Source organism: Salarias fasciatus, chromosome 13 (assembly GCF_902148845.1).
Source record: "Salarias fasciatus chromosome 13, fSalaFa1.1, whole genome shotgun sequence".
Classification (NCBI taxonomy): Eukaryota; Metazoa; Chordata; class Actinopteri; order Blenniiformes; family Blenniidae; genus Salarias; species Salarias fasciatus.
The window spans coordinates 27,827,334-27,854,990 of NC_043757.1; the positions used below are offsets into that span (position 1 = coordinate 27,827,334).

The 27,657-nt window shown below is 47.3% G+C and overlaps 1 protein-coding gene across 2 annotated transcripts; it reads right to left on the reverse strand.

The window, feature by feature from the left end:
* slc18a2 (solute carrier family 18 member 2) lies at positions 1 to 27,229 on the reverse strand. 2 transcript variants are annotated; one of them, XM_030107108.1, is made up of 15 exons: positions 26,934 to 27,066; positions 23,859 to 24,195; positions 11,871 to 11,929; positions 11,700 to 11,783; positions 10,788 to 10,880; positions 9,040 to 9,129; positions 8,905 to 8,948; positions 7,685 to 7,745; positions 6,765 to 6,860; positions 5,984 to 6,062; positions 5,497 to 5,548; positions 3,697 to 3,760; positions 3,513 to 3,632; positions 3,290 to 3,423; positions 1 to 291 (listed from the first exon to the last, which is right to left on the reverse strand). In XM_030107108.1, the coding sequence occupies exons 1-15, from the start codon at positions 27,064 to 27,066 to the stop codon at positions 184 to 186; spliced, it is 1,554 nt and encodes a 517-aa protein (XP_029962968.1). In that variant the 3' UTR covers positions 1 to 183. The 2 variants fall into 2 exon arrangements, with proteins under 2 accessions (XP_029962968.1, XP_029962969.1); XM_030107109.1 differs by lacking the exon at positions 1 to 291 and adding an exon at positions 1,991 to 2,246 and having other exon boundaries at positions 26,934 to 27,229.
* Between the last annotated feature and the right edge of the window lie 428 nt (positions 27,230 to 27,657).

The window sequence follows — 27,657 nt, forward strand, 5'->3', positions numbered from 1 at the left end:
GCTAACGAGGAGCCGGCGCGCTCCAGGACGGCTAACGGCTAACAAGACACCGAACAGTGAGGACTGAACGCAGGACTTTCACACGCAAACATCTTGGCTATTTTTTTTTTCTTCCAATTTTCTTCTGTATTTCTTCCTTTTTCGTACAACAAAATAGATCCTCTGAGGGGTTAATCTGTCCTGTTAGTCATAGTCGTCGTCTTCCGGGTCCATGTTGTCTCCCTGGTAGAACGTCCCCTGAGTGGAGTAGGACCTCGTCTTCATGGAGCAGTTGGTGTCCATCAAAATGGCCTGTGAAGAGAGGTGTTGAAGCGTGCAGAGTGAACCACAGATTCCAGCAGCACACAGCGCCAGCACTGTTTCCACACAGTCCTCACCTGTTGAACATTTTAACGCTTTTCAATGACAAGCTCCTTTAAAACTTAAAGAAAGTCAAAATCACAAAAGCAGAGTCCAGACCACAGAAACCTGTTCGTCAGGCCGCGACTGAAACTCAGAGGAGGTGTGTGACTTTTTCAAGGGAACCGCACAACTTTGGTTGTGTTTTGGGCATCCGTTTACACAAGTTTGAGGAATCACTGAAACTTGGAAACGCTCCGATGCCTCTCTGTGATCACATATTCTGGCTCTGTCTGTGTAGATCACATAAATGCTGGTCTTGGTCTTAGCTTTGTTGCTGGTACGGTACGGTACGGTACGGTATAATATGGCACAGCACGGCACGGTACAGGTTCTGGTGTTTCCACTGTCAAAAGCCATAAAGTATTGAAATAACCATACTCAACTGTTACCATGTTTCATAACGCCTGTTTTGAGGAACCTGATATGTTCCATCAGGAGGAGCTACCCCACTGCTGTCAGCTGATCAGTCAAAGACCATCGTCACTTTCCACAAGTCCGCCATGTTGTCTCTCCAGCATGTCCTGGGTCTTCCTGGGGCCTCCTCCTAGTGGGACATACCTAGTGGGCGTCCAGGAGGATCCTAAACAGATGCCTGAACCACCTCAGCTGGCTCCCTTGGAAGCTTACCAACCATCTCGGTGACTTCAGCTTGGTTTATGGACGAGTCCACCTGTGAGAACTCAGCCTCTGCTTCCTCCATAGAAGAGGATTGAGGCGGTCCTTGAAGTATTCCTTCCACCATCCGATAATATTTAAATAAACATACAAATCACACGGTTTCAGAACATGTTCTGGCCTCTATCTCTAGTTTCTACAACCCGTTGGCTTGACCAGAGTCCGATTTTCATATTAATCATCTATTGATTTTGTTTCATGAGTTAAAGTTTTGCACATCCGGATTACAAAAGTCTGGCTTCATTTACATGCGGTTTCAAATGTTCAACACGGAGCCGTCCTACTCAAATCCTCAAACGGAATTTCAGAACGCTATGGGGGACGTCTTGTAGGTGTTGTCCATCTTTTTCATACCATCAACGGGAGGCTCACGGCTTCGCTGACGGGCGCCAACCGGAGAACAGCCGTTCACAACCACACCTACTGTACATCTTAACCGTACCCTCAACGGTGGAGACAAGCACCACATGTGGGTCTGGGTACATTTTACTGTACCGTACCGAGCTGTGCCAGACTGTGCAGTAGAAATAGAGCTTTAAAATGGACAGTTACCATAGTAACAATCCAACTTGGTGGTCTGTCCATATGAATGTCTGTGTTGTCCATGGTTCATGTTTAGAGTGTATTGTTTTCCATGTTCTCCATTGGTAAAATATAGACTGTATTGTTCTCTGCAGTGTAGCTTCATTACAGAAACAACCGACTCCTGACCTGGTGTGGTAATGACATCATTTTCAGTGTTTCTGCTGTTACCATGGAAACAGACATCTTTTTCAAAATGTTGCTGTGTAAACGTGAAACTTTCCTGAAACAGAAACGTAAAAACGAGGTGTTTTCAGTTGAATGGTTGTCATGGAAACGGGGCCTGAGCCGTCTCCTTGTGGAGAAGTCTCAGCTCCAGCAGAGTCCAGCAGATTCAGTCTCTTCCGAGAGTCACGGGTGAGAACCATGCACATGCCGACGGTGGGCGAAGCAGAGGCGACGGACGGAAGCAAACGGACAAAACAAACACGATGAAGAGCAGCATGTACATGTAGAGACAGAGGAGGAGGAGGAGGAGGAGGAGGAGGAGCTGCAGGATGAAGACACTCCGTCATGCTGGTGAAGATGTGCATGCACTTCACTGATGTTCAGTCAGGTAAACTCTGCTGTTCCCCTCTGGCTAGAGCCTGTAACACACCACACAGTTGAGTTTCCTCTCAAGTCCTCACAGCACATGTCAAAATGTGTTCACGTCAAACTCTACACCGAGCTTCTACTTTACAGGAGCTGAACTATCTTCACCAGTTTTTGTTTTCAAGATTCACACTGAGCGGAGGGAAAAATCCTCTGAAATGGAACATTTGATGCTTTGAATCGGTCAGAAATGCGACCTGATCTGCATCTCGGCTCATTGAGATGAAACTCAGACAATCGTGGAGAGCGACGATACAGTGTGGGAAGAGGCGATCACATGATTTACATAACATCAGCAAAGCAACGCTGAGCAGGTTTCCACCCAGTTCCACTCAAACATACAGAAACACTCAGGGAACAACGGCTCTGTGATCCGTGTGAGGAGAAGAGTCTCCTCCGAGTCTGGAGAGCAGCACCGTGATCTACAAGCTAACTGCTGATCGGTCGAGATTCCTCAGGATCATCAGTCCAACACAATTAATGAAGTCTGTCATGGCAGAAGATCCTGACACCACAGAAAACATCCAACCATCCATCCATCCACCAATAAATCCATCCATCCATCCATCCATCCATGCATCCATTAATCCATCCATCCATCCATCCATCCAACCATCCATCCATGCATCCATTAATCCATCCATCCATCTGCTTATTAATTCATCTATCATCATCCATCCATCCATCCATCCACCCATTAATCCATCCATCCACCCATCCGTCCATCCATACATTCATCCATCCACCCATTCATTAATCCATCCATCCATCCATTAATCCATCCATCCATCCATTCATTCATTAATCCACCCACCCATCCATCCACCCATCCATCCATCCATCAATGTATCATCCATCCATCCATTTCATTTTAAATGAAAAACAAAACAAAACAAAAAAGTGTTGATATAAATGTGCATAGTACAGCTGGAGAGGTGGTGAAGTGTACGTTAGTGACAGAGAAGCTTTCCTAACCTTCATTAAAGTCAACTTTTCCTGTCAGGCTACTTTTAAAACAGTGTGCTGAGAATCTTACAATTTTCTCTTCTTGTCCTGGTGGATTTCTGAGGAAGATGCAGAGAGGAGAAAATAAGACATCCACGATCCCAATGATGGTCATGAGCCAGGGGAAGCCGATGCTCTCCGCAATGGATCCTCCGATGGACGGACCTGGAAGACCAGGTTCCAGGAAGTTATCTGATCGTAAAGCTCAGGCTGACTGAGGCTTCAGCGGCGACCGGCGTCTTCGTCCGGCTCACCTAGAGCGAATCCCATGCAGAACGCCACGTCAGCAATGGCATAAACACTCCCGTACACCGACACGTGCCTCAGGTCCACCAGGTAGCCCATGATCGGCATCATGGAGGAGTCCACCATCCCTGGAACACAGCTCCGTCAATAACAGGCCTGCGACTGCCGCGGCGCCGAAGCCCGCAGACTCACCGATGGCAAAGCCAACGCCGAAGTTTGGAAGGATCAGCCCGTAAATGTTGGAGGCAAAGGGGACCTGAGGAACGAACACACACACACACACACACACACACACAGACACACACACACACACACACACACACACACACACACACACACACACACACACACGGAAAAGGGAAAGTCACAGTCTCATCAGCATATCGTGTGACGGCCCTGGGGCGGACCCTGTTATTGTGTATTTGTGTTTATTTGACGGTATGTTGAGCTCTGATTGATGGAGATACTTTGTGTGTGGATTGTGGAGGTTGCAGAAACGAAGCAGTCGGGTATGTGAAGACGGCCTTTATTTGACGCACTCCACTCACAGCTGTCAGTCACCCCATGAAAGTTTACTTCCACCTTTTTACCCTCCACCGTCAGTACACCACACCTCCCCACGTCACCAAACCCCGCCCCTTCGAATGTGAGAATATCCTAATCCACAGACACCACAGGATAAAAATTCTAACAGTTTCCTTGGAGGTATAAGAGCAATGTGTGAATCAGAACTTGAAGGTTCTTCTTACTGTAAAATGCTTTCTTCTTCATGTTCTTACACAATATGTTTCTGTGAGCTAAACAACCCGAAGAAGAAAATAAAAGCTATCACCGGAACCACAGTGACTGAAGGACTGGACTCAGGCAGGAAGGGAGAGAAGGATATTTCAATGTTCCTCTGCCTTAAAGACAAAACATCTAAACATTCTGTCAGTGCTCACACGATGCCAGAAGGACGAAGCAGTTGGAGGACACTGACCATCTGTTTGAGGAAGAAACGTAGTTTCACCTCCTGAGTGAGCTGTTTTAGAAGAGATGTGATCTCTGACAGGAGAACTGTGTGGTTCTGCTGAACCGTCCAGGTTGTTTTGGACAAGAGAACCAGGAGAACTGAGAACGTCTGGTCTGTTTCGAGAAATGGGCTGAAACTGTTGAGAAGGATCTTTGTGTTCTGGAGACTCTGATTGTTCATATGGGAAAGAAATGAAGCTTTGAAACAAGAGAGAACAGGTCTGGGAGAGAAGAGCTTCAGCAGTGAACTCTGGTGTTGAGCTGAACTGTGAGACCGTTTTGCCAAATGATCTTGGAGTATTGAAAACGTAATTTCGGTTTCAAGAAATGAGCCAAACAATGGAGAAAAACTAAAGAAGAGAGTGTGTCAGAACGAAGGAACTAAAAGCTGCTTCAACTCGTTTCTTCTGATGCTGAGAACATTTAGTAAACCTCTTCCCGAACACCTCAGAGGTCCGGATCAGTCAGTAAACCTCTTCCCGAGGACCTCAGAGGTCCGGATCAGTCAGTAAACCTCTTCCCGAGGACCTCAGAGGTCCGGATCAGTCAGTAAACCTCTTCCTGAGGACCTCAGAGGTCTGGCCGACCTCGTTGAGCTCGCCGCCCCTTCAGCACCATGGAGAGCAGAGCCTTCACTGCCTCAGCACTCTGACCTATCATGACACTTCTGAATCTTTTCTTAGTTGTGGTTTTGTCTTTTTTATCTGCATGAATCAGTTTTGGTGAGTTTGACTGGTTTCCTGATGGTGGCAGCTTGTAGCAGCACATCTGTTCAGCTGTTTGTCTCATCCGGGTAAATCTGAATCACTGGTAGCAAATAAAACTCTTTCATTCTGCTCTTTCTCCCTGTTTATTCAGGATTATCCCTCTGAGAGCTGTGTTTGGACAGTCAACATTGACCAGTGGCGGTAACAGTCAGCCCATTTCAGATACTGGCAACAAAATGAAAGTAAGATGAAACGTTCTCTGGATTCTACTTACACATATGACACTGATTCCAACCACCACCATTCCAACGAGAGCACAGAGCCACCTGTGGACGAGAGGAGGCGGTCAGCGCAACCTGCACCGGCAGCGGCACCGGCAGCGGCAGCGGCACCGGCAGCGGCACTGGCAGCGGCGGTCGTCAAGGCAAGTTCATTTCACCAGCAGAGGAGGGGAATACACGAAAACAAAGAGGAGAGGAAGGGCCTAACAGACGCTCCACTCTGTGGGCGAGCCCTGAAAACACTCAGCAAGACTCAGAAAAGACGGAAGACAGTTCCCAGTGATGGACCGGCCACAGGTTCAACGTAACATGGCGTTCTGACAGCTGCCGAAAATACAGTCGAATGAAGACGGGTGTCTGGTGTCAGGGATGCTTCAATAAAGGCAACCTCACAAACATTAAAAACAGTGGAAACTCATTTAGAGGAGCAGAAACAGATCGCACATCGGCAGAGGAGATAAGAGTTATTTCCCTCCTCACCTCCCCATCCTGTGAGCCAGCGAGCCGAAGATGTAGGTTCCAATAAGGTAGGAGACGGATGCTGGTAAGAACGCCACGCCTGGACACACACACACACACACACACACACACACACACACACACACACACACACACACACAGAAAGGTGTGGGCAGGATCTGAGCGATAAGCAGATCTCTATCTGTGTGCTGCTGTACGTCTTCCATTGTCTGTAATGATGACTTGTGCTTTGCACCTGCCAGCATGTGGCAGCCTAATATCCTGTCCCCCCCCTTTCCCCCCCCCCCCCCCCCCCCACCCCCCCCGCCCCTCCTCTCATCCTCGTTATCTCACCCAGACTTCGCATACAGTCGGCTGCACCGACGGGCTCCTGGAAGCCTCCCAACAGAAAACCTCTGTGAATAAAAAGTAACTTTTGTGGGAAAGTAACTACTGTGAAGTTCTGCCTCTTTCAGTTATAGGTCTGAGTTAAGACTGTGAGGAGAGCTGTTCAGCTCAAGTGAAACGACAAGAGGAAGATGCTCTGTACTGTGGATGTTAGAGGAGGAAGATGCTCTGTAATGGAGATTCTTCTGCTTTGCAGTTTATTATATTGAATATTTGAAGGAATTAAACAGAAGATAAAGCAGCGGTGCCTCTCATCTCGCTACGTTCATGTGTAGGAACATGAAATGCTCCCGCTGTGTCTCCATAGAGTGTGTATGCTGATGTGTGTGTGGGTTGGTGTGTGTCTTCCAGCCGTCCCTCCGTCTCCGTGCGCTGAGCGGAGCGCCGTGAATACCTAGCTGCCATTTCCTGGCACACATGGTCTCCATCATCCAGATGGGCAGCGTGGGCTCCATCATGGCGATGGCCATGTTACCGAAGCAGATGGCACCTGGAGGACAATTAAAGATAAGTGGGAGAAGAGGCAATTATCCCTTGTTGCTGTTCTTCGGCTGTAATGGATTATTCTGCTTCTGCGCTCACTCAGGTTTACAGCAACTGACATTTTAGAGGAATCGGTTTTCGATCTGGACGCGAGTTCACAGCATGAAACATCAGCGAAGATCGCGTCTCAGACAGCACGAAAAAAACACATCTGAGTTTACACAGCCATGCTAAATAAACCTCTAATACATCAGATTATAGAAATGAAAGCAGATGTAATAATCAAATCAACCAAAGTTCTATTCACGGTTGAAGGATGAAAACATTTTCCTGGTGATTAAAAATGATTCCTTTGACTTCAATGCAGAAAAATACTTCAGAGGAAGTCTGTCAGACCTAATGCTACGCTGCTTTTACTAATCTCTACGAAACGGAGCATAAAAACTGGAAATGAAAAGATAAATGGATCCCATAATATGATCCAACAGTTCACAGGAACTGGAACAATAACGCTGTAGGAAGAAGTCTGCAGATCAAGTCCTCAGATACGAGGACAGGACGGACAGAAACGACTTCCTGCTGGACGCTGGACCGGCCCGCCGGTTCCTATCAGCAGCAGCCAGCTTCATCCTGACACAGGACGGACCGGATTCTCCAGAACCGCCCAGGACCAGACTCTGACCCAGCTCCCGGGTTCAGTTCTGCCCTCAGCCTGTGCTCTCCGTTCCCTCCTCCTATCGGCTGCCCTCCATGTCGCGTGTTCTATCAGCGCCTGCAGCCTTTAGGCAGCAGAGAACGTCACTGTTTCCTGGAGTGTTGCTGTTTTCTTACCAGCTGCGATCAGAATGTAGGGATCCTTCATGAGTGTGAACAGCGGGGTTCCCTTCTGACTCTGTGGAAGACAACAGCAGGTCAACGCTCGCCGTCCTTCATCCAACCACGAGCTTCCACTCATGTTCAGAACCGTGTGACCCCGGCTGGAGAGCCAGGCAGGACGGACGGAGGAGCAGAACGTCTGTTTCCTCTCTCAGGAGGTAAAACGTATCGAATCAATGAGATCCAGAAATAAAACAGAAGAGCAGGTCGCTTCCAGACCTTTACTTTGCTTTTTGGATTAAATACATCAATTAACAAATATCCCAGGAAGACGGGGCCTTTATGAAGGCATCCTGTGAATGTTTTGCTCTTTTGAGAGGTTTTTCTTATCCGTACTTGTCAAAAATATCACTAACATAAATAATCAGTTCTTCATGTCTTTAAGAACATCTTTAAGAACATCCAGAACATCCAACATCCAAACTTCCAATCTTCCAAGAACATCCAACATCCAATCTTTAAGAACATCCACATGTTGGAGTTCTCCATTTCCTAATACAGACACGTGGTGTGTGGAGGGTTAAAGTAATGCACTGAATAACTGAAGCCAGGTGTGAGGTCTGAATCTGGCCTGGACTAAAGGAGCTGCTGGTGTTTTTTCACTGATGGTGGAGGGAGCGGAGCAGTCCGAGACGCTGCAGTAACCCCGCTTACTGACCGAGTGGCATCAGAGAGGAACAGTGAGGGTGAACGAGTGGAAACGTGCATGCTGGGCCATGGTCCTCCCACACTTTGCTGTATTTTGTGTCAGGAGGCTGAGTGTGCACCTTTAAATGATAATAAAGGGAAATAAGATGAGAACATGACAGTAATGCTGCTCCTGTTTGCTCAGCGCTGCCCGTTCGACCTCTGAAGCAGCTCTGTCCCAGCTGCAGGTGAACGGCGGGATGGTGGACGCTCTTGTTTACTTGTGCAGGGACCAACCGCTGTAAAGCTTTGTGTGTTCATGTCAAACACTAGAGGCTGAGACTGTAGCTGAATCCAAAGAACAGAGCGTTTCTCAGTGTCTGAAGCCAAGCCTGACACCGCCGCTGTTCTCAGCCACACTTCCTGTTTGAACTGTCTCCTTCAGAAAAGGTCATCAAGCACTCTTTAAAATGTTGGGAGCCTGTAAAGGTCATTTAATGAAGCGAGATAATGCTCAGGAAATGAAGGATGTGGGTAAACACGCTCACCTCTGGTTCCACTTTGGTGGGTTGAAGAACAACGAGCTGCAGAGCTGAGAAGACACAGAGACGAGTGGAACCCTGCTGCCACGTGTTCACCGTCTGGCTTCTTCTTCATAAAGGATTGAAAAAATGTAAGCGTACCTCCATCGAACAGGGCGAGGAAGGCCAGGATGAGGAACGGAGCGGTTTTCCCCACAAACTCGTACATCACACTGCCGAACGGAGGCCCCACTGTGGAGACACGCCAGAGAGACGAGGACTGTTACAAAGGCTGCAGATATTGGACTAGGTCTTCGGTTTAGACATAGGCAAGCAAGGACGGCGAGAGTTCCAGGGTCCTGAAGACCTGCAAGCCCAGGGTCCTAAAGACCTTGGAACTCCAAGGTCCCAAAGACCCACAACCCCCAAATTCCTATAGACCAGCCACCCACTATGTCCACAACATCTGCAAATCCCAGGGTCCTGAAGACTTGTGCTCTCCGGGATCTTGTAGACTTACAATCCCCAGGGTCCTAAAGAACTACAAGCCCTAGGATCCTCAGAACCTGCACTCTCCAGGGTCTTTAAGACCTGCAACCAAGAGTCCTCAGATCAGCAACCCTCAGGGTCCAAAACATCTGCAAACTCTTGGATCCCAAGATCTTTGCTCTCCAGGGTCCTAAGACCTCCATCCCAGAGTCTTGAAGAGCTGCGCTCCCCAGGGTCCTGAACCTGTGGCATTCCGGAGGATTCCGTTGTGTGGAAGACGTCCACTGTGGGTTGACGGTCCACACCCTGGTGGCAAACCACAGCATAGACACCCTGACGGACTGGTCCTGCAGCAGCTCTGTCCCCTCTCACCTGGACCCCCGACAGTTCTCCTTTCAGCCTCCATCTCCCCCTCGACAGATCGCCCAGCACTGTGACAGTCATGTCCTCCTCCATCACTTCTCCAGTATCTTCAACACCACCAGGGGGCGCTGCTGGGTGAGGAGCTGACTGGACGCAGGTGGATGAAGGTGGATGAAGGAGATGCCCCCCGCTGTGTCCTGGGTTGTTGACTACCTGACTGAACGGCTGCAGCATGTGAGCCTCAGGAAGAGCAGTCAGCAACAACAGGGACCCTCAGGGGACGGTCCATCCTGAGCAGTGTCCCAGTCCTCCATGATGTCCTGGAGGTCCATCCTGACCGATAGAACTGAACTGATCTGTCGTGTACTTTGGTGGTTAGAGATCCCTCCTTCCTGTGGACATCGGAGTCGTCTTCACATCTTCATTTGACTGTTAATCCCTCTTCTCTTATGCTTTTTGTTAATGACCGACTGCCATGTTTTACTGATCAACACTGAGCTTAATCATTAAAAATGCATTTTGTTCCACTGGATTGTAAATTCTGTCTTTCTGTGGAGCAAAGCTGCAAAAAACGCTGGCGTGATTTGAGATGTTTGAAATGTATTCTAATGGAGTAATAAGCTGAAAAGGACGAGCTGCTCGTCTTTTTACGAGGATACTGAACTCACTGCCAGCAGCTAAACAGCTCTGAGTCCAACGCAATTAAATATGTGTGAAGTAAAGAATTTACCTCCAAGGAGACATCAGGACGTTTCTATGGTCTAAACTCAATTTACTTTTATTTTGGTAACTTAGTGAAGTGCAGGCAAAAATGTCGTTCCTTGATAAACTGCATTCCTTTAAGAGCGACTAAACATTAACAGGAGAATCTGAAGGAGCTGACTTGCTTCATAAAGACAAGAAACCCAAAGGTCAGCTCTTAGTTTGGCCCCATCGTTCACCTCTTCTTCAGGTGTTGGTGGCTTGTTTCTGAAAACAGGTTGCTGTAGGAATATGTTCTAAATGCGGTGTGTGTGCGTGTGTGTGTGTGTGTGTGTGTGAGCACTGTGCACACACACCTAAGACGCCCATGGCCAGACCTCCCAGGGCGATGCCGATGGCGTGGCCTCTCTCCTCGTCGTCTGTGTACACACTGGCCAGCATCCCCATCCCTGAAAACACACCAGGGTGTGAAGACACACAGCTCCAGCTCCAACGTGAGAAAACACCCGCTGTCATCGACAGGCGCTACCGATGCCGTGACTTTACATCGTGATGAATGTACAGCAACACGAGTTTACATTGAAGTGTGTGTTTGAAGCCAATGTTGACCCTGGAACAGGATTTGACATTTCAAGTATCCGTGTGATCATTAAACAAGTTTACTTATTCAGAAGGAACTTCACTGTCCTGGAGGCTCGGCCCAGGACAAACAACCTGATTTCACCTCCATTTACATTCAAAGTCGCTACTGAGAAGAGAAAAATCACTTCAACACTGGCTCACCGGGTGTCTGCAGGTCATTCTCACTTTTCCTGCCCGGCCACCACTTTTATCGCTTCATATTTTCTTCTGTTTTACTTCTTCTCAAAGCTCGTAATCTTTTCTTTTTCCCACAGCTTCAACTTTGCGACAAATCATCTTGAACCTATGAATGTTGTTCTTCACATTTTTTTCCAGTTTTGAGGTTTTCAGATTGACCTGGATTATTCTCAGCTTCTCACGTGTAAAACTCACGTAAACTGACAGCCAGTCATGCTGTTATAGATGTTAGGAAACCAAACAGTTCGACTCAACTGAAAGGATCAGCTTCAGAAAAAGCTTCTGAGAGCTGATGAGAAAAACACTGTGCTTTAAAAAGCTGTCATTTCCTGGGCCTGTCTCTGTTCCGTTCTATCAAATGAAGTGATGCAGCACTGCACACAGTCATGGTCAGCAGTAAACATCAGGCAAACATCAGGTAAACAGCAGGTAAACACGGTTGATCCTACCGGCCACAGACGAGCAGGACGAGCCCACGCCTTGGAGCGATCGGGCCACAAACAGCAGAGCGTAGCTCGAAGAGAAGGCGAACACTTGGCAGCAGTGAGAGGAGCAGAAACAGCGTGAGGCAGGGCCGCCGAGCTCAGGTTAATGCTGAGCAGCAGCGTATCTGGACTTACTGATGGTCGACAGGAACATGATGCAGAAGCCAACGAATATGGGCATCTGGTATCCTATCCTGAGGAGGCAGAGAAGAAAAGACCCAGGCGATCAGACACACATGCCTTTACCAAGCATCACAGGACAGATTTATGTCTTATTCGGTTCATATTTCCTCCAAACTCACAACAGTACATCCCAGTTACTGAATGGACGAGTGACTGAAAAGGTCTGAGCTTGGTTCTGAAATAATGAACATTCAAACTGCTCAAGCAAAGGATGAAATTCATTTAAAAATGAATCAGATTCATTGTAATCATTTAATCATACTTTCCTACATTATAAACACACATTTCGTATAATCCAATGACACCAAAATGATAGCATTAAATGAATCTGAAATGTGTTTGTCTTTTTTGAGCAGTCATGTGACTCGGCACGTTGAGACATTCAGCGTTCGAAGCGGTGTCCTCGCCTTCACAAACCTGGCTAACAAAAAGAGGCTTTGGACGTTCAGCGATATCGAAAACCTCCCAGAAAACCTCAGACAGTTAAACCATTAGCCGGCGGAGCCTGCCAGCCAGCCGCCGCCCAATGTCCAGGGAGCCGCCAAAATCACCAGCGCAGTCCAGCTGCTGAATGTTTACCTTTACATCTGCAGAAGGTTTTTCAAATGGTGAGTGTGAGTGGAACGCCTGATGTAACAGAGTGATGTCGGCCAGGTGAACTTGCATCAGTTACCGAAACAATGTCAAACTCTGCCCGTGCTTTCAACTATTCCAACCCATCAACTCATCAACTCTCTCAGCTTTGAATAAGTAAATGCTTAGTTTAAGATTTCTGACATCCAAGTTTTTTCTTTACATCTCAAAGCTGTACAGTAATATTTAAAAAGCCACAAAAGCGAAAATAAAAGTATATAAATTTAGAAGTTTTTATTTTCAACAATGTTTAAATGTAGTTTCTGAAGCTTTGTGATGCAGTTCAATCCAGACAGCAGACAACAGTTAGTCAGACATGTTATTAAGACATATTGAATCCCTGGAGCCTGGTCACTGCTGCGGCAGATTACTGTATGTCTTATCAGGACTTTAATTACCATCGATTTCATATTTATCAACAAGCCATCATTTGTATGCTGAGATACGACAGTTTCATAAATCCCGCGTGTCGTAAGATGAGTCCTACGCTCAGACCTGCACTGGTTTCTACGCAACACTGAGACTCCACAGCTCCTCTGTAACGCTGTCATTAAGATTTCACTCCATGTTGGAAACCTTTTCACTTGTGTCACAGTTTACCTCCGCATTCAGTTTGATCAAATGTGCATTTAATTTCTGAGTGTCTTCTACATTCAGTCCTGGGAAAGCAGAACTAGAGGAAGAACGCTGTAAATATCTGAGCAGCAACAGAAACCTGCTGGAACGCTGAAGACCAGCCACTTGACATCCGGTGCACTCAAACAGCACAGCTCCATTACGCTGGAAGAAAGTTTTAGTGGAGGAGCTTCAGTCAGATTTAAAGGCTAAAAGCTGCCAGACATCACCGGCTGACATGCTCGACTGGCTCCGTGTTGTCCTCTGTCGGAGGGAAGGTGACTGCCAGCTAGTAATCGCTCTGTGCCGTCTGCTTCATTTACACCACTCCGAAGAGGCGTGAGCCGAACACTCCACTTCTCTCAACATTTACACTCTGAGAGATCTGCACTGCCTCTGGACACTTGACGGATGACGAAATCTCATGTTTCCCAGGGTTTGGATGTTCTGGAGAATTTGATTAATGGAGCAGAAAGTGTTTCTTTGTCATTAAGTTTGAGTGTTGACTAAAAAAACCACTCAGTGTGAGTTTCCTCACATCTCCTCTGGAAGTACTTCATCTGAACTGGTTCTTATTTGCTAACTGTCCAGGCACTTTTCGGAGTTACTGCTGGAAACCTGGATGAAAAAGGTTCAGGAAAATTTACACATGAATGGAGTTCCCTCATAGCTGTGTCCTGAACGGTAGCATAGAGCAAGGCAGTGTTTGGAACTGTAGCTACGTCCAAGTACTGGACAGCGGACACTCTTTCTCTTCTGGGTGTCTGGAGAGCAGTTGTATCGGGTTAGGGTTTAGGGGCTAGAGCTAGAGTTAGGGTTAGGGATTATCATTAGGGGTTAGGATTAGGGTTATGGGCTAGGGTTATGGATAGAGTTTGTCATTCGGGGTTATGATTAGGGTTTATTTATTAGGGGTTAGGGTTAGAGGTTAGGGTTCAACTAGCTCCAAATAGCACATTAGCCAACATAAGACCCAGCTAAGACATCACTTCCAGACCTCAGGATGCAGATAGCAAAGACAGACATCGTTATCTGAGACCTCCACCAGGTGTAAAGTCTTAATCATCTATGACAGCAACCGGCAGGATCAAGCATTACTTCAACCTTTACTCCACAGCTCATGGAGGTCACCAGTTCAACTAAGCAGCATGTCTGAATTCTGGACATAAGCACAGGGAGAAGGTGCCACGTCCACACGAAGGCCCGCAGTCTGGCAGAAAGCCTGAGAGTCTCCCCACTGCAGTTCACTGGTGGCATTAAAATGAGCTGTGGCTCGGGTCTGGGGATCCTGAGGCAACGGGAAACAATGAGCTATCGAGTCAATAACAGCACGGCTTTAAACAGGCGCCCCACTACTTTCTTGATAATTTAGGCAGAGTTTGCTCCCGACCCTTTTCCATTCCTCAAAATCAAGAAAAGACACTCAATGTTTTACTGAAAACGTTGAGTTGTTTCACAAAAACCGGCTCCTTTCTTCAGTACCAGCTGTAATTTCCCCGCTTTCTGAACTATCCGGGGTGTGAGCATCTCAGAGCGTGATGAAGGTCTGAGATCCTGAGGCAACGGGAAACAGCACATAAACAATGAGGACTCTCAGCGTCAATCAGCGGCTCCGCTCAAGTCTGAGCTGATCTACAGAAACCAACCTGAACCCAACAGTTCACGTCCGTCTATCACAAGCGAGACCAGGACCTGAGTACAGACCAGGACCTGAGTACAGACCAGGACCTGAGTACAGACCAGGACCTGAGTACAGACCAGGATCTGAGTACAGACCAGGACCTGAGTACAGACCAGGACCTGAGTACGGACCAGGACCTGAGTACAGACCAGGACCTGAGTACGGACCAGGACCTGAGTACAGACCAGGACCTGATTGTAAACCAGGAGTCTGGTAACCACATGCAGAACAGGACATACAATCTCCAGTGAGTCACCTGACATTCAGATATTCATGCACAAATGCACACGCACGCACACACGCACACACGCACACACACACACACACACACACAAACGGAGCTAATCAGGACTTGTGCTCTGTTTAATCCAGCTGGATTAGATCTCCAGCGGCTGACGGAACACTACCCCTCAAAACTCCATCAGCCTGACGCGGCTCCCATCCGCTGCATTTTATTTTCCTACCAAGAACTAAAGATGGAGTCTGTTACTGCTCTTTCCCTTCAATTTGTGCTGGATGTGCCTCAGATAGGATCAGAAATGTGATTGTGTATTGACCTTTCAAAGCGCGGGGGTAACTCTGAAGCACAGCTCTGGCCTCAGGCAGGAAGCCTCTGAAAGCACACAGCAACCCTCTCACTCTCTCCCTTTGTCTTTCTGATCCAGGCACCCATTTCTTCCTCACTTCCCATTTGTATTGAATCTCAGTTGGAACAAGGTGTGAAATGTTGCTCTGGTGTGTCATGTGACTGAGAGAAAAGAATATGGTTGTAGTTCTGAGGTGTAAGCAGGATCTAAAGACACCTTGGAGTCTCTCAAACAACAGACGGCATGAGAGTAAAACAGACAAATCTACATTTTTCTATCATCCTACCTTAATGAATGAAACACAGAGAGCTCAGCACTGCCCCCTCCAGGAAGCCAGAGGTACTTGTGGTTTCTTTCTTTCTTTTTTTTTTTAACCTGTCCTGTCCATAATGGAAGCAGCAGAACGGACGTCTGGCTGCTGGAAGGTTCCAGACAGATTTGCCCCTCTAAGAGGAACTTATGAGTATAAAGCTCCTCTCCATGACATGGATTCTCACTTTATTTTATTTATGTTGAGTGCTCATACATATTGATGGACCTGACACGGGGACAGAAAGACCGGTAAAGAGGCAGAGAGTGAAAGAATCAAGTGAACAGACAAGCAAACAACAAAAAGTGTTTTGGGAAGGAAGAGATACGACCATTCATTCATTCATTCATTCATTTTCTGCCGCTTTTTCCCTTTCGGGGTCGCGGGTGGCTGGAGCCGATCCCAGCTGCTGTGGGCGAAGGCGGGGTACACCCTGGACAGTTCGCCAGTCTGTCGCAGGGCTGACATATATAGACAAACAACCATTCACTCACACATTCATACCTAGGGGCAATTTAGGGTGATCAATTAACCTACCATGCATGTTTTTGGACCGTGGGAGGAAGCCGGAGTACCCGGAGAGAACCCACGCACACACGGGGAGAACATGCAAACTCCACACAGAAAGGCCCCGAGCCCCGGCCGGTATTTGAACCCAGGACCTTCTTGCTGTGAGGCAAGAGATACGACCATCCTTCAATAAATATCGACACTCCAGACGACCGGCTGCTGCACCTACATTAAGGTATGACAGAGGGCGTCCTACAGACTATTGTTGGAGAATATAGCTGGTAGTGACCTGGGGCGTGAAACTGAGGACCCAGGTATGAAATTAAGGCCCATCCATGCTTCACATGTCCGCATCCGCACATCACCGATGTGCACGTGCTCGCTCCCATGCTACATTTCTGAACTCATGGCGGTACGCGTTCCACGAATGCGCACTTATGCACATGCCCAGTTGAAAACAAGCTGTGCACGTAACCAAAATGGCGACCAAGGGAAAGCAGAGGGAGACGCAGCTCCCGTGTCTGCTGTATTTATACAAAGAACAGAAAAATAACAAACAGGCATCAGTACAGTGTTCTGGAGCGCTACTGGAGAACACTCTGGCTAGCGCATGCACGACAGATAAAGCACTCAGCGCATACGCTCGCCGTGTATGCGCAATGCGGTCACAAAATTTGGGCTGTGCACCGTCATCTGCGGATCGATCCACGGACATCCAGGATCGGCCGGATCGGTCCACGCGGACCCTAGCGGACAGGAATTCATGACCATTTTTACGTCACGGGGACAAACGCGGTCATGTGAAGCACAGACGGGCCTTCACACCAGAGCACCAGGAGAGACCTGATCCAGATAGCTATTAGTCGAACAGCCCAAAAGACAACAAGGTGACTGAGTCCACATGCAGAACATGAAGAGTGATTAAAGATCAGCGTGACCATGCAAATGTGACACTGATCATAGAAATATGACCTCTGACCACTGAGAAGACCAGAAGCAGGCCGGGGAGACCCACAGGGCCCAGACAACCGGCAGCCATCACAGAGCCAAGATTCAAGCCCCCCCAGGCAGACGTCCACGCACCAGTCCAGAAGGGGGAAGAGGAAAGCCCCGGCTGGGGCCCCCAGCGGCCACGGGGCCCTGGCCCCAGGGAGCCAAGACCGCCAGGCGCCAGGACCCCCGGGCACCAGATACCCAGGGCGGGCAGAGCAGAGAGCCCAGGGCCCCAGAGCCCAAGAGCACCAACCACTAACCTGGAATATGAAATTATTCCAATGAATAAAAATACTCCAGTGACCAGAATCACACAAAGTCCTGAGATATTCCTCTCCTTCCTCTCATGCCTGACGCACATCCCAGATATCAGCTCAAACTCAGGTCAAGATTTCAGAGAAATACTTTCACTTCACAGCAGAATCCAGACCTGAAGCTCAGTGTGTGTGAAGTCAGGTTGAACCTGGACAGGTGAGCAGTCCATCACAGGACACGCACAAAAGCATCATTCAAAACAGAGAAGAGGACTCGCTGGTTCAATTCCTACAGTGAGTGTTGCCACACCACACCCTGGTAACAGGATAATGCAGAAAAGGAATTAATAATAAAGTATTCAGTGGACTCGGTTAACCGCCGTGCAGGACCTGCCTTTTTAATGTTGGCTTGTTTTTCTTCATGAACAGCATGGCATGCCCTCCAGCAACAGCCGCATGTCTGACCGCGACACTGTCCTTTTCAACTCGTTTCCTTTACGTCTCCTCAAAATGTCGCAGGACATTGTTCTGTCCAAGAAAATCAGGGTTTTGTTGAAGATTTGGAGAGTTAAGGAGAAGCACAGCAACAGCTGAGATCTGTAGAGATGCATCTCTGGATTCAACACGGTGCCTCCAGACGACATCGTGAAGCAGGATCAGGTCTGATCTGTTCTACCGTCGCTCTGGATCGTCCTGGTCGCTGTCCGACCAGGAGAGATTGTAATGACAAGGAAAGATGAAGTTTCAGAAATTCAAGTCAAACATCATAGAAAGTCTGTGGAAAAGCAAAGAACAAGTAGCTGAGCGAGGAGCGAGGTGGTCATCCACCAATCAGGAGGAGAAGACTTGCTACACCTATTCCAGCCCCTGGAGGACTCCTGACGTGAGACTCCATCAAACCGTCACGACTAAATCAAACAGAGAAACAGACACTTTGGTGGTTTCTTTGGTGCTTTAGCTCGTCTTGTTGCTGCATGTGAGCATTTTTACATCAGAAACAGCCCTGAAAACAGCAGAGGTGTCCCAGGCTGCAGGCGGTGGACTGGCTTTAGGAGGCTTTAGGAGTGTTGAAGCAGCAGGACTCCTGTCCCCCTTGCTCTTCTCGTTATATGTAGAACCTCTTGCACAAGCTGTAAGGCAAAGTCCAAATCTGCAGGCTATTACAATCTCTGGAGAGCAGCATCGCATTGGGCTTTTTGTTGATGATGTCATTATTTTCCTTCAAAATCCAGATTTGTGCCTCCAAAATTTAATGAACTTATTTCAAATGTATGAAGACTTTTGAGGTTATAAAATTAACATAGATAAGACACAAATTTTATCATTCAATTATGTTCCCTCTCAAAACATTAAAGAAAAATACAGACTAAAATGGAACTCACAATCAATGAAGTACTTAGGAAATACTCTGACAAAGTCGCTCTCTACCATGTTTGAGATAAATTATAATAAAATTGAAGAAAATGTTAAGAAAGACTTGGATAGATGGTCCACCTTACCAGCAGATTTTACTTCTCGAATACAAATAATCAAAAGGAATGTATTACCTAGATTACTATACTTGTTTCAGTCCCTCCCGCTTCCTGTACCACAAAGCAAGTTCAAAGCATGGGATAAAATGATTTGGAGATTTATTTGGAATGGGAAAAAGCCACGGATCAAATATACAACATTGCAACTCCCGAAAGCTGAAGGGGGCATGGACCTCCCCAATCTAAAGGAATATTTCTTCACAGCACAACTAAGATATGTCACTTCTTGGAATACGAATCCCACTGGAAAGGAATTGAAAAAGAAGTTCTAGGTTTCAAAACTCAAATTTTTCTCGCAAATAAAGTGTTAACAACATCCCTTAAGAGCAAAATGAACCCAGTTCTCAAATTTACTCTGGAAGTACAGCACCTGGTGTTAGAAAAATATAGTGCTGTCAATTTTAATCGCGATTAATCCATTGAGGTCTGCCAATTGGGTCAACGAAAAGAACTAGAGGATAATAGTGTTTTTTCATGACATTGGGACTGATTTATGAGGATTAGATTCTTCATTGCAATTAATCTCAACTTTAAAAAAGTTAATTGTTGACAGCTCTCCATGAATTAATCACGATTAATTGCGATCAATGCGATTAAAACTGACAGCACTAGAAAATATAATCTAAAAGAAAAGGCTCTCCTTTTAAAATGGTTTAGGTATGATACCAAATTCAAACCAGGAAAAACTGATCAGTCATTTCAGCAATGGGAAGAAAAGGGAATAACAGCAATCTTCACTCTTCCAAAAAATGGGCAGCTTTTGAGTTTCCAAGAACTAAAATCAAAATATGATTTAGATAATAAAGATCATTTTAGGTATTTACAAGTGAGAGATTACTTCACAAAACAAATTAGACTGAAACGATCTGACAAGACTCACAGCATCATCGGGGTAGTGATAGATTCATTTCTGCAAAAGAAGGTAAAAGCAGTTTCAGCCCTCTACAATCCAATGAAGGAATGCCGAGAGGAAACAACTTTATACATTAAACATAAATGGGAAACAGAATTGAAGGTTAAAATAACAGAGGAGGAATGGCTTCAGATGTGTGAAGTCCAGCAGAGCACAACTAATTCATCATCACGGAGGGAATTCTGCTGGAAGAACTTGACACGATTTTTTATTACACCCAAAATCAAAAGTAGACAAACTTCTGTCCCACAGAGCTGCTGGAGGCTGTGGAGAAGTAGAGGCTGATCACAGCACGTCTTCTGGAGCTGTCCTAAAATTACCAGCTATTGGGAACAACTTGGTGCGACTTTATACAAAGTTCTTGGTTATAGAATTCCCAACACTTGTTCAGTGATGTACCTAGGAAATATAACACAGGTGGTTAAAAAAGAGGACATGACTTTGACGAAGGTGATTTTGGCTGCTAGTAAGAAAGTTAAAACAAAGAGTTGGCTCAAGCCTGGTCCACCAACTCAGGAAGACTGGATGAAAATTGTCGAGGGAATCTCAATTATGGAAAAAATGGTATTTAATTTCAGACTGAAGGGACCGGAACATGATAATCAATGGAAGAAATTGTCCTTTTTCTTAAAAAGTTACATAAAGTAACACTGTAAACTATCGAACATATAATATATTTAATGTAAACTGACCTTGAATTGTCCAGACAGTTATGTTACTAGTTTTTTTGTTTTATATTTGTTTTTCTTTGGTGTTTCTGTAAAATGTAAAATGGACAAAAACCAATAAAAATAAAGTAATAAAAAAAAAAGAAGCAGCGGGACGCTGTTATCTACACCGCCACTTCGAACGGAAAAGATGAACGTTGTCGGGTTTTCCAGCAGATCTTCAGATCATAAACTAATTCATACATTTCCCCCCCACTTGTGTTAAATAAACAGATAAAAGAAAAAAAATCAGAAAAACACTCATTTTCAGTGTTTCCTGTCATCAAAACCGTCATCAGATCATTCTGTGCTTTTTGGTTTTCCCAAATCAAAACGAAGATCAAGTAGCCAGAAGGTAGACGGAACAAAGAGACAACAAAACCCATGAGCCTGAGCTGTGGAGACCAACTTCGTTTCAGAAGAAGCTGCTTCCTGACGTTCACTGATACAAACCGTCTCCTCGATGGATTCACCCCCCTTCCCTCCACATGCAGGATCTCACATCACAATTTCATGACTGCACAAATGGATTTTGTGCTTCTTCTTTTCTGTTTATCATCCTTTCCTTTTTTCCTGGCGTGGCTGTCGGTGCCAGACGGGCTGCTCTAAGAGCTCCGCAAATGACTCCTATACTGGGATTATCACGCACACCCATCTTCACAGAGCGCCGGCAGAAAGAGAGGAAATGTATTGACTCCAGAGGTCAAATAAACACAGAGACCGGCTCTGGACGCCGTGTGGAGAAGGTCTGTGTTTTTGTCATGAATGGGCTTCCATTCGATAGAAGCTGGCATTTGTGGGAAGAGCAGTGGAACTGAGTATGTGGGCTTATTTTGAAGTCAAACATGATTTTTAGAATGAAAGATAAGAAGAAAAAAAAATGAAATAGATAAAGATGTGGCCTGACGGGGATGAAGTTCCCTCGAACAGACCCAGTTTAATTCAGGTCTGTCTCTGTTTCCTGTTTCAGACGCTCTTCTTTCACACATTTCTTCCGTCTGAGTTCCATGAAGGGGTCAGAGTAGAAAGAACTGACATCTGTGTTCAAGATATTCAGCACAATACAAAAAGCTACCGACACACCGAGAGACGACTTCAGCTCCTGCTTTGCTCCGCCGCACGTCCGGCGGCAGCGTTAGCGTTCTCTGACTCTGAGGCTTCCATCCACGAGCAGCTCGGATTCTCCGAGCTTCTCTGGAGAGGAGAATGAGTTCGTCAGTCATTCTGAACCGACTCAGTCCCGCTGAAGAGCAGAGACGACGCCCTCCCGGCCCCCCTGAGGAGGAGCTTGTGAACACACTCTCCGCTCGCCCTTCGTGAAAAGGCGCCTCCCAGCCCAGTCTGAGGTCTTGAAACAGAAGTCCTCGTTTCTTATTCGTCTTCAAAGAATGAAATGAGCCGTGCCGGCTTCAGTCGCCCTGAACACCGGGACACCACAGGGACGCGTCCTCGGCCCACTCACACTCATTTACTAGTTCAAATAAACCTGACTGAAGCAAACCCAAGAGCCTCCCTCAGGTTTCCTTACAAACGTAACTGAGAGGCTGCTGCAGTTTACACCTGTTTTTGATTAAAAAACAAACAAAGAAACAAACAAAAAACCTGCTAAAAACCTGCAAAGAACTCTTTTTTATTTCCAAAACATGCAGCTTTATTTATTTCTTATCAAATTACTGACTGAAGTACTTTTGTTTTGAAAGGGTTTTTTTTCTTTCTTTTTAAGTTGCTTCAATTACATAACAGCTTATTGATAAAATGTTATTGATCTTATTGGCTTTATTATATTGAAAAGGGCCACTGCATCACATTGTTGGTTATTATGACGTTACTGGTTGTTTACACAGGACTCAGATGCATCAACGCTTAATCACTTGACCATTATATGTTCGCCAGATCTACTCTATTCTATTCCAGTGAAGTTTCACAGACGTAAAAATTGACAGAGCTGCACCACTGTGTGGAAAAAGGAGAGCACAGCTGACCTGCAGTCACAACCGACGGACTGAGACAACACAAAGCACGAGGAGGCTGCTGGGGAGTGAATGTTCATCCCTGAACTGAAACAATTCAAAACTCATAAATTCAGAAACAAGTATGTGAGACACAAATATCAAACGTCACAGTGAATCACATTGACATAAAATGAGCTTTCTTTCTCCTGCAATGCCATTAAAACCAATGGGATACGGGGAAAATAACCCATCTTGTACTTCGACTTCTGTTTAATAGAATTGACAATTGGCTGCTGGTTCAATCTCTTTCTTCGTGTTCCTCCACAGCAATTTGTTTCAGTGCAAAACCAATATTAGATGCAGATGACAGGACTGAAAAAGACAAGCTGCATGCAGGCAGGAGTTTGATGACTGCTGCAAAGCGTGGCCTGTAGAGTTTGCTACAAGGAGAAGGCAGATCTGGAAGGACCAGAAACAGCTGCTGCTATTTCTCCATCCACTTCCTGTTTCCAGAGCGGTCTGCCGTCCAGACGGAGCGACGGCGCCGGGTCGGCACAGATACACAGCACCAGCGTCAACCAGCCTTCTCGCTTTGACAGAGACAAACAGCCTTTTCTAAAGAAGGGCAGATCAACATCCTCCACACCTGGACCACACCTGGACCACACCTGGACCACACCTGGACCACACCTGGACCACACCTGAACCACACCTGAACCACATCCGAACCAAACCTGGACCACACCTGGACCACACCTGAACCACATCCAAACCACACCTGGACCACACCTGGACCACACCTGGACCACATCCGAACCACACCTGGACCACACCTGGACCACACCTGGACCACACCTGGACCCCACACTGCCCCCAGTGGACAGATTGTGGTCTTCGCAGGGTGGACGCCTCCACTGGTGTGTGAATGGGTGAATGTAATCGGCAGTGTAAAGCGCTTTGGGCTCTGCTTAAGTAAACTGAGTTACATATTTATTATGTCTGCTGAAATAAACTACTATCAGCCAATCACAGCTCCACAAACTCTGAGTGTAACTTGCTAAACAATGAACGACAGTTATTGATATAAATAAAAAAAATGTTCAAGTCTAATTGTTATACTAATAATACAGGTAACAGCTGCAGGTTTCACCTCTGCAACTTATTATTGAACCTTTTTTTTTTTTCCTGAAGATGATGCTTGAACCTTTAGAGGAGCGGCGACGGAGCGTGTGAACCAGGAGGTGGCGTCCTACCTGTTGGTGAGCGGGCCGATGAAGGGGTTGGTGAGCAGCTGCACCGTGGCCTTGGAGGCAAACAGCATTCCCACCTTGACGTTCTCGTTGACCAGCGTACTGCTGGAGTGGGGGCAGTCGGAGGAGTTCTGCAGCCCGGCCGGCGCCGCGGCGGTGGGGGGGACGCGCTCGACGGACCGGACGGTGCTGTTGGCGCCGGACAACCTGACGGAGTTGTCATAAAGGGACACGATGCTGTGGAAGGAGCCCGGAGCGCTCTGCCCGGACTGAGAGTCGTTCTTCAGCGCCACGTCCGCCGACTCGTCCAGGTTGTACAGGTAGCTGGGGATGATGGGAACTGCCAGACAGACAGACAGACGCAGGACACGAGAGATTTAATGAGATCTGACATGAGCACCGACTGACGCTCGCAGGCACGATGCTAATCTGGAAGCAGACGTTAGAGGAGGCCGTTCAAGGCTGGGTGGACAGGAAATGCAGCGCCAAGGCGCACAAGCCAAAAAATGACCAATTTCTACAACGTGAGGAATAAAACCAGTGAAATCTGACACGTGGAGGCCAGAGCGACGAATCCAGCAGAGCCTCCGGGACCTGGACCTGCATCCAGCCACGTCCAGGTCCAACCTGCTCCAGGCAGAGGAACTGCTGAAGGCTTGGTTCGAGTGGAAAGATCCAGAATGGACAGAAATGCAACAGAGGATGAGTGTGCAGTGTGTGATGGATCTACAAATAGACTGACACACACACACACACACACACACACACACACACACACACACACACACACACACACACACACACACACACACACACACACACACACACACACACACACACACACACACACACACACACACACACACACACACACACACACAGTGAAATCTGGTTTGCATGACGGCGTTGTGTGTGGGAGGACAGGCTGCTGTTAGTGTTCGGTGTTTGATGTTTCGTGTCATGTCTTCCTCAGGTTAAGTCTTTTGTCGCCTGCGCTTCCTTTTGCCTCTCAGACCTGACTTCCTGTCCACTGTGACTGTCCGCTCGGCCCGGCTGGATTCACCACTTCTCCCTCTCAGCCGTTTCTCTGCCTTGGTCTTGTTTCCAGCTCATCTTGTTCTGTCTGGTTCTGTCCACGCTGTCATGTTCCAGGTTTCCATGTTTTTCAGTTTTGAGATCATTTTTTATGCTGGGACCACTTTTACAACGAAAAGACTCCCAGAAGTCCAAGCTGTACCAGCACGAGGCTCAGCCAAGTCCCATGAGCCATGATGTGCAGACATGGTGGAGCGTCAGGAGATCCGAACCACATCACTGCTCAGATAAACCACCGGGCGGCACAACTGAGCCAAGTCCAACTGGGTCCTGCTCCATCGAGGTCCTGCTCCATCTGGGTCCTGCTCCATCCGGGTCCTGCTCCATCTGGGTCCTGCTCCATCCGGGTCCTGCTCCATCTGGGTCCTGCTCCATACAGGTCCTGCTCCATCCGGATCCTGCTCCATACAGGTCCTGCTCCATCCGGGTACCGCTCCATCCGGGTCCTGCTCCATCCGGGTACCGCTCCATCCGGGTCCTGCTCCATCGAGCTCCATCGAGGTCCTGCTCCATCCGGATCCTGCTCCATACAGGTCCTGGGTCACTAACAACCTGATGGGAATCCTGCTGCAACACCAACCCAGAATCATGTTGGCCCAGATACCAGGCTCCCAGTCCCAGACGCCACCCTTTCATTCCCAGTCAAACTTTATTTTTTTTTTAACTACGACAGACTCTGAATTGTTTGAGTTCACCATTCATGTGTCTGAGGTTGCAATACAACCCCCCATCACAGATCTCAGACTTCAAACCCCATCGCGGGTCTTGAGCCTCAGCCCCCCATCACAGATCTCCATGTCTCTACCAGCTTTTTGCTTCTCTGTTAGGAGGTTCAGTGTGATTATATTTATCTGCCTGTGAGTCATGGACGCCTTTCCTTCCCCTCAGTATTTATAACAAAGTGATCAATTTCTCTTTCTGTGTTTCATCTTTTTGTCAGGAGATGTGAAAAAGTGACTCATGAAATCAGTAAATCAGATTTTTTAAATATTGTATCAGTGACAGAATGACTGGTTAATCAGAATTTCATCAAAACAGACTTTTTATATATCACAAGTATATCACAATTTGAATCAACTATAAAACTGCTTAAAAAGTAAGATACGACTACAAAAAGGAAATGTATTTCAGTTTCAGTTTGTTTGAAGCTGTAATTATTTCTGTCAGCATTCAAATGAAAGTGTAACTCAGTAAAGACTCAGGTTTAGGTTTGTTTCACTGCGTGAGATTTAGAAAAACATGCATTCACATTCAGTCTAGTATTACTCAGGCACTGCGCTTCATCAGCTTTTTTCTACTTGTATTTATTGAGAAAGTGGTTTTAATAAAAGGATTTAAAATCAAGATGAGGCTACTTGAATATTCACGTGTATGCCGCAGGGGTGTCAAAGTGAATCCTCGGGCCGGCACCCTGCATGTTTTTCTCTCCCTGCTGCGGCGCACCTGAATCTCATGTTGATGACGACCTCAGACTTGTAGAAAAGCCCAATCATTGCAATCAGCTGTGTTACAACTCGGAGAGATCTAAAACATGTAGAGTCACCGGCCCCCGAGGACTGGAGTCTGACACGTGATAAACAGGATTCATTTAAACATCGAGCGCACGACGCTTTGATTTGATTGTCCACGTGAAAAAAATAAACCCAATAAAATAAAAACGCGCCCAGTAAGGACCGTGTTTTGGATGTTGTGAAAGCAGGGTGGAAATAAACGCGTTTTGGAAGGTAGATGAAGGAGAAGAATTAACGGAGGACAGGAAACTAAATTCTGGATGGAGAAAAAACGAGCATTTTCCTGCCAGTGTATGAAAATGACGGCTGGTTTACTCTTTCTGTCCAGTCAACAGCTTCATTATTTTATTTCTGGTGGTGTGTGTGTGCGCGCGCGTGTCCAGTATGTATCCAGACTTCAGCACCTGTTGCGCAAAAGCAGAAAGTTGGCGGAGACTCGCGCTCGCGGCGGCGGCGGCGGCGGCGCACCTACCGACCACCGTGAGCAGCATGTTGTCCAGCAGCAGCGCCACGAACACGATGAACAGGATGAGTCTCCGCGACTGGCGCTCCTCCCGGAGCCACTGCAGCAGCCTGAAGCGCCGCAGCTCGTCCAGCCGGCCCATGGTGGAGGTCCAGGCAGAGGCGCGCGGTCGGCAGAGCGGGGCGCGGGGCGCACGGCGTCCTCCCGGGGAGAGGAGCGGCGGGTGGAGCAGCGGGTGGAGCGACCGGAGGAAAACACCCCAAACAACCGCAGGAGACAAGATGACAGCAGATCAGAGGCTGCAGAGTTTGAGGGGCAGCGCGCACTGCGGAGGAGGTGATGGAGAAAGAGGAGGAGGAGGAGGAGGACGTCCAGAGAGGAGCAGGACCAGCCAGGAGGAGGTCCAGGAAGAGGAGAAGGAGGAGGTCCAGACTGGAGGTTTTCCACCTGACGTCAAACAGGAGAACCTCTCCAGAGTGAGGCTGATCGCAGCGCTGGTGGAGCTCAGCGCTCAGCCTGAGAGCTGCTGCCTCCCCTGAACCCTGATGGCTCCCGCTGCCTCCCCGGTGACTCCCCGCTGCCTCCCCGCTGCCTCCCCGGTGACTCCCCGCTGCCTCCCCGGTGACTCCTGGTGGATCCCAGAGTCCAGAAAACAAAGTTTTCAATAACACACGAGCAAGAATCACTTCCTAAGGCTCCCGACTTTCAGTCAATAATATTAAAACTGCATTTT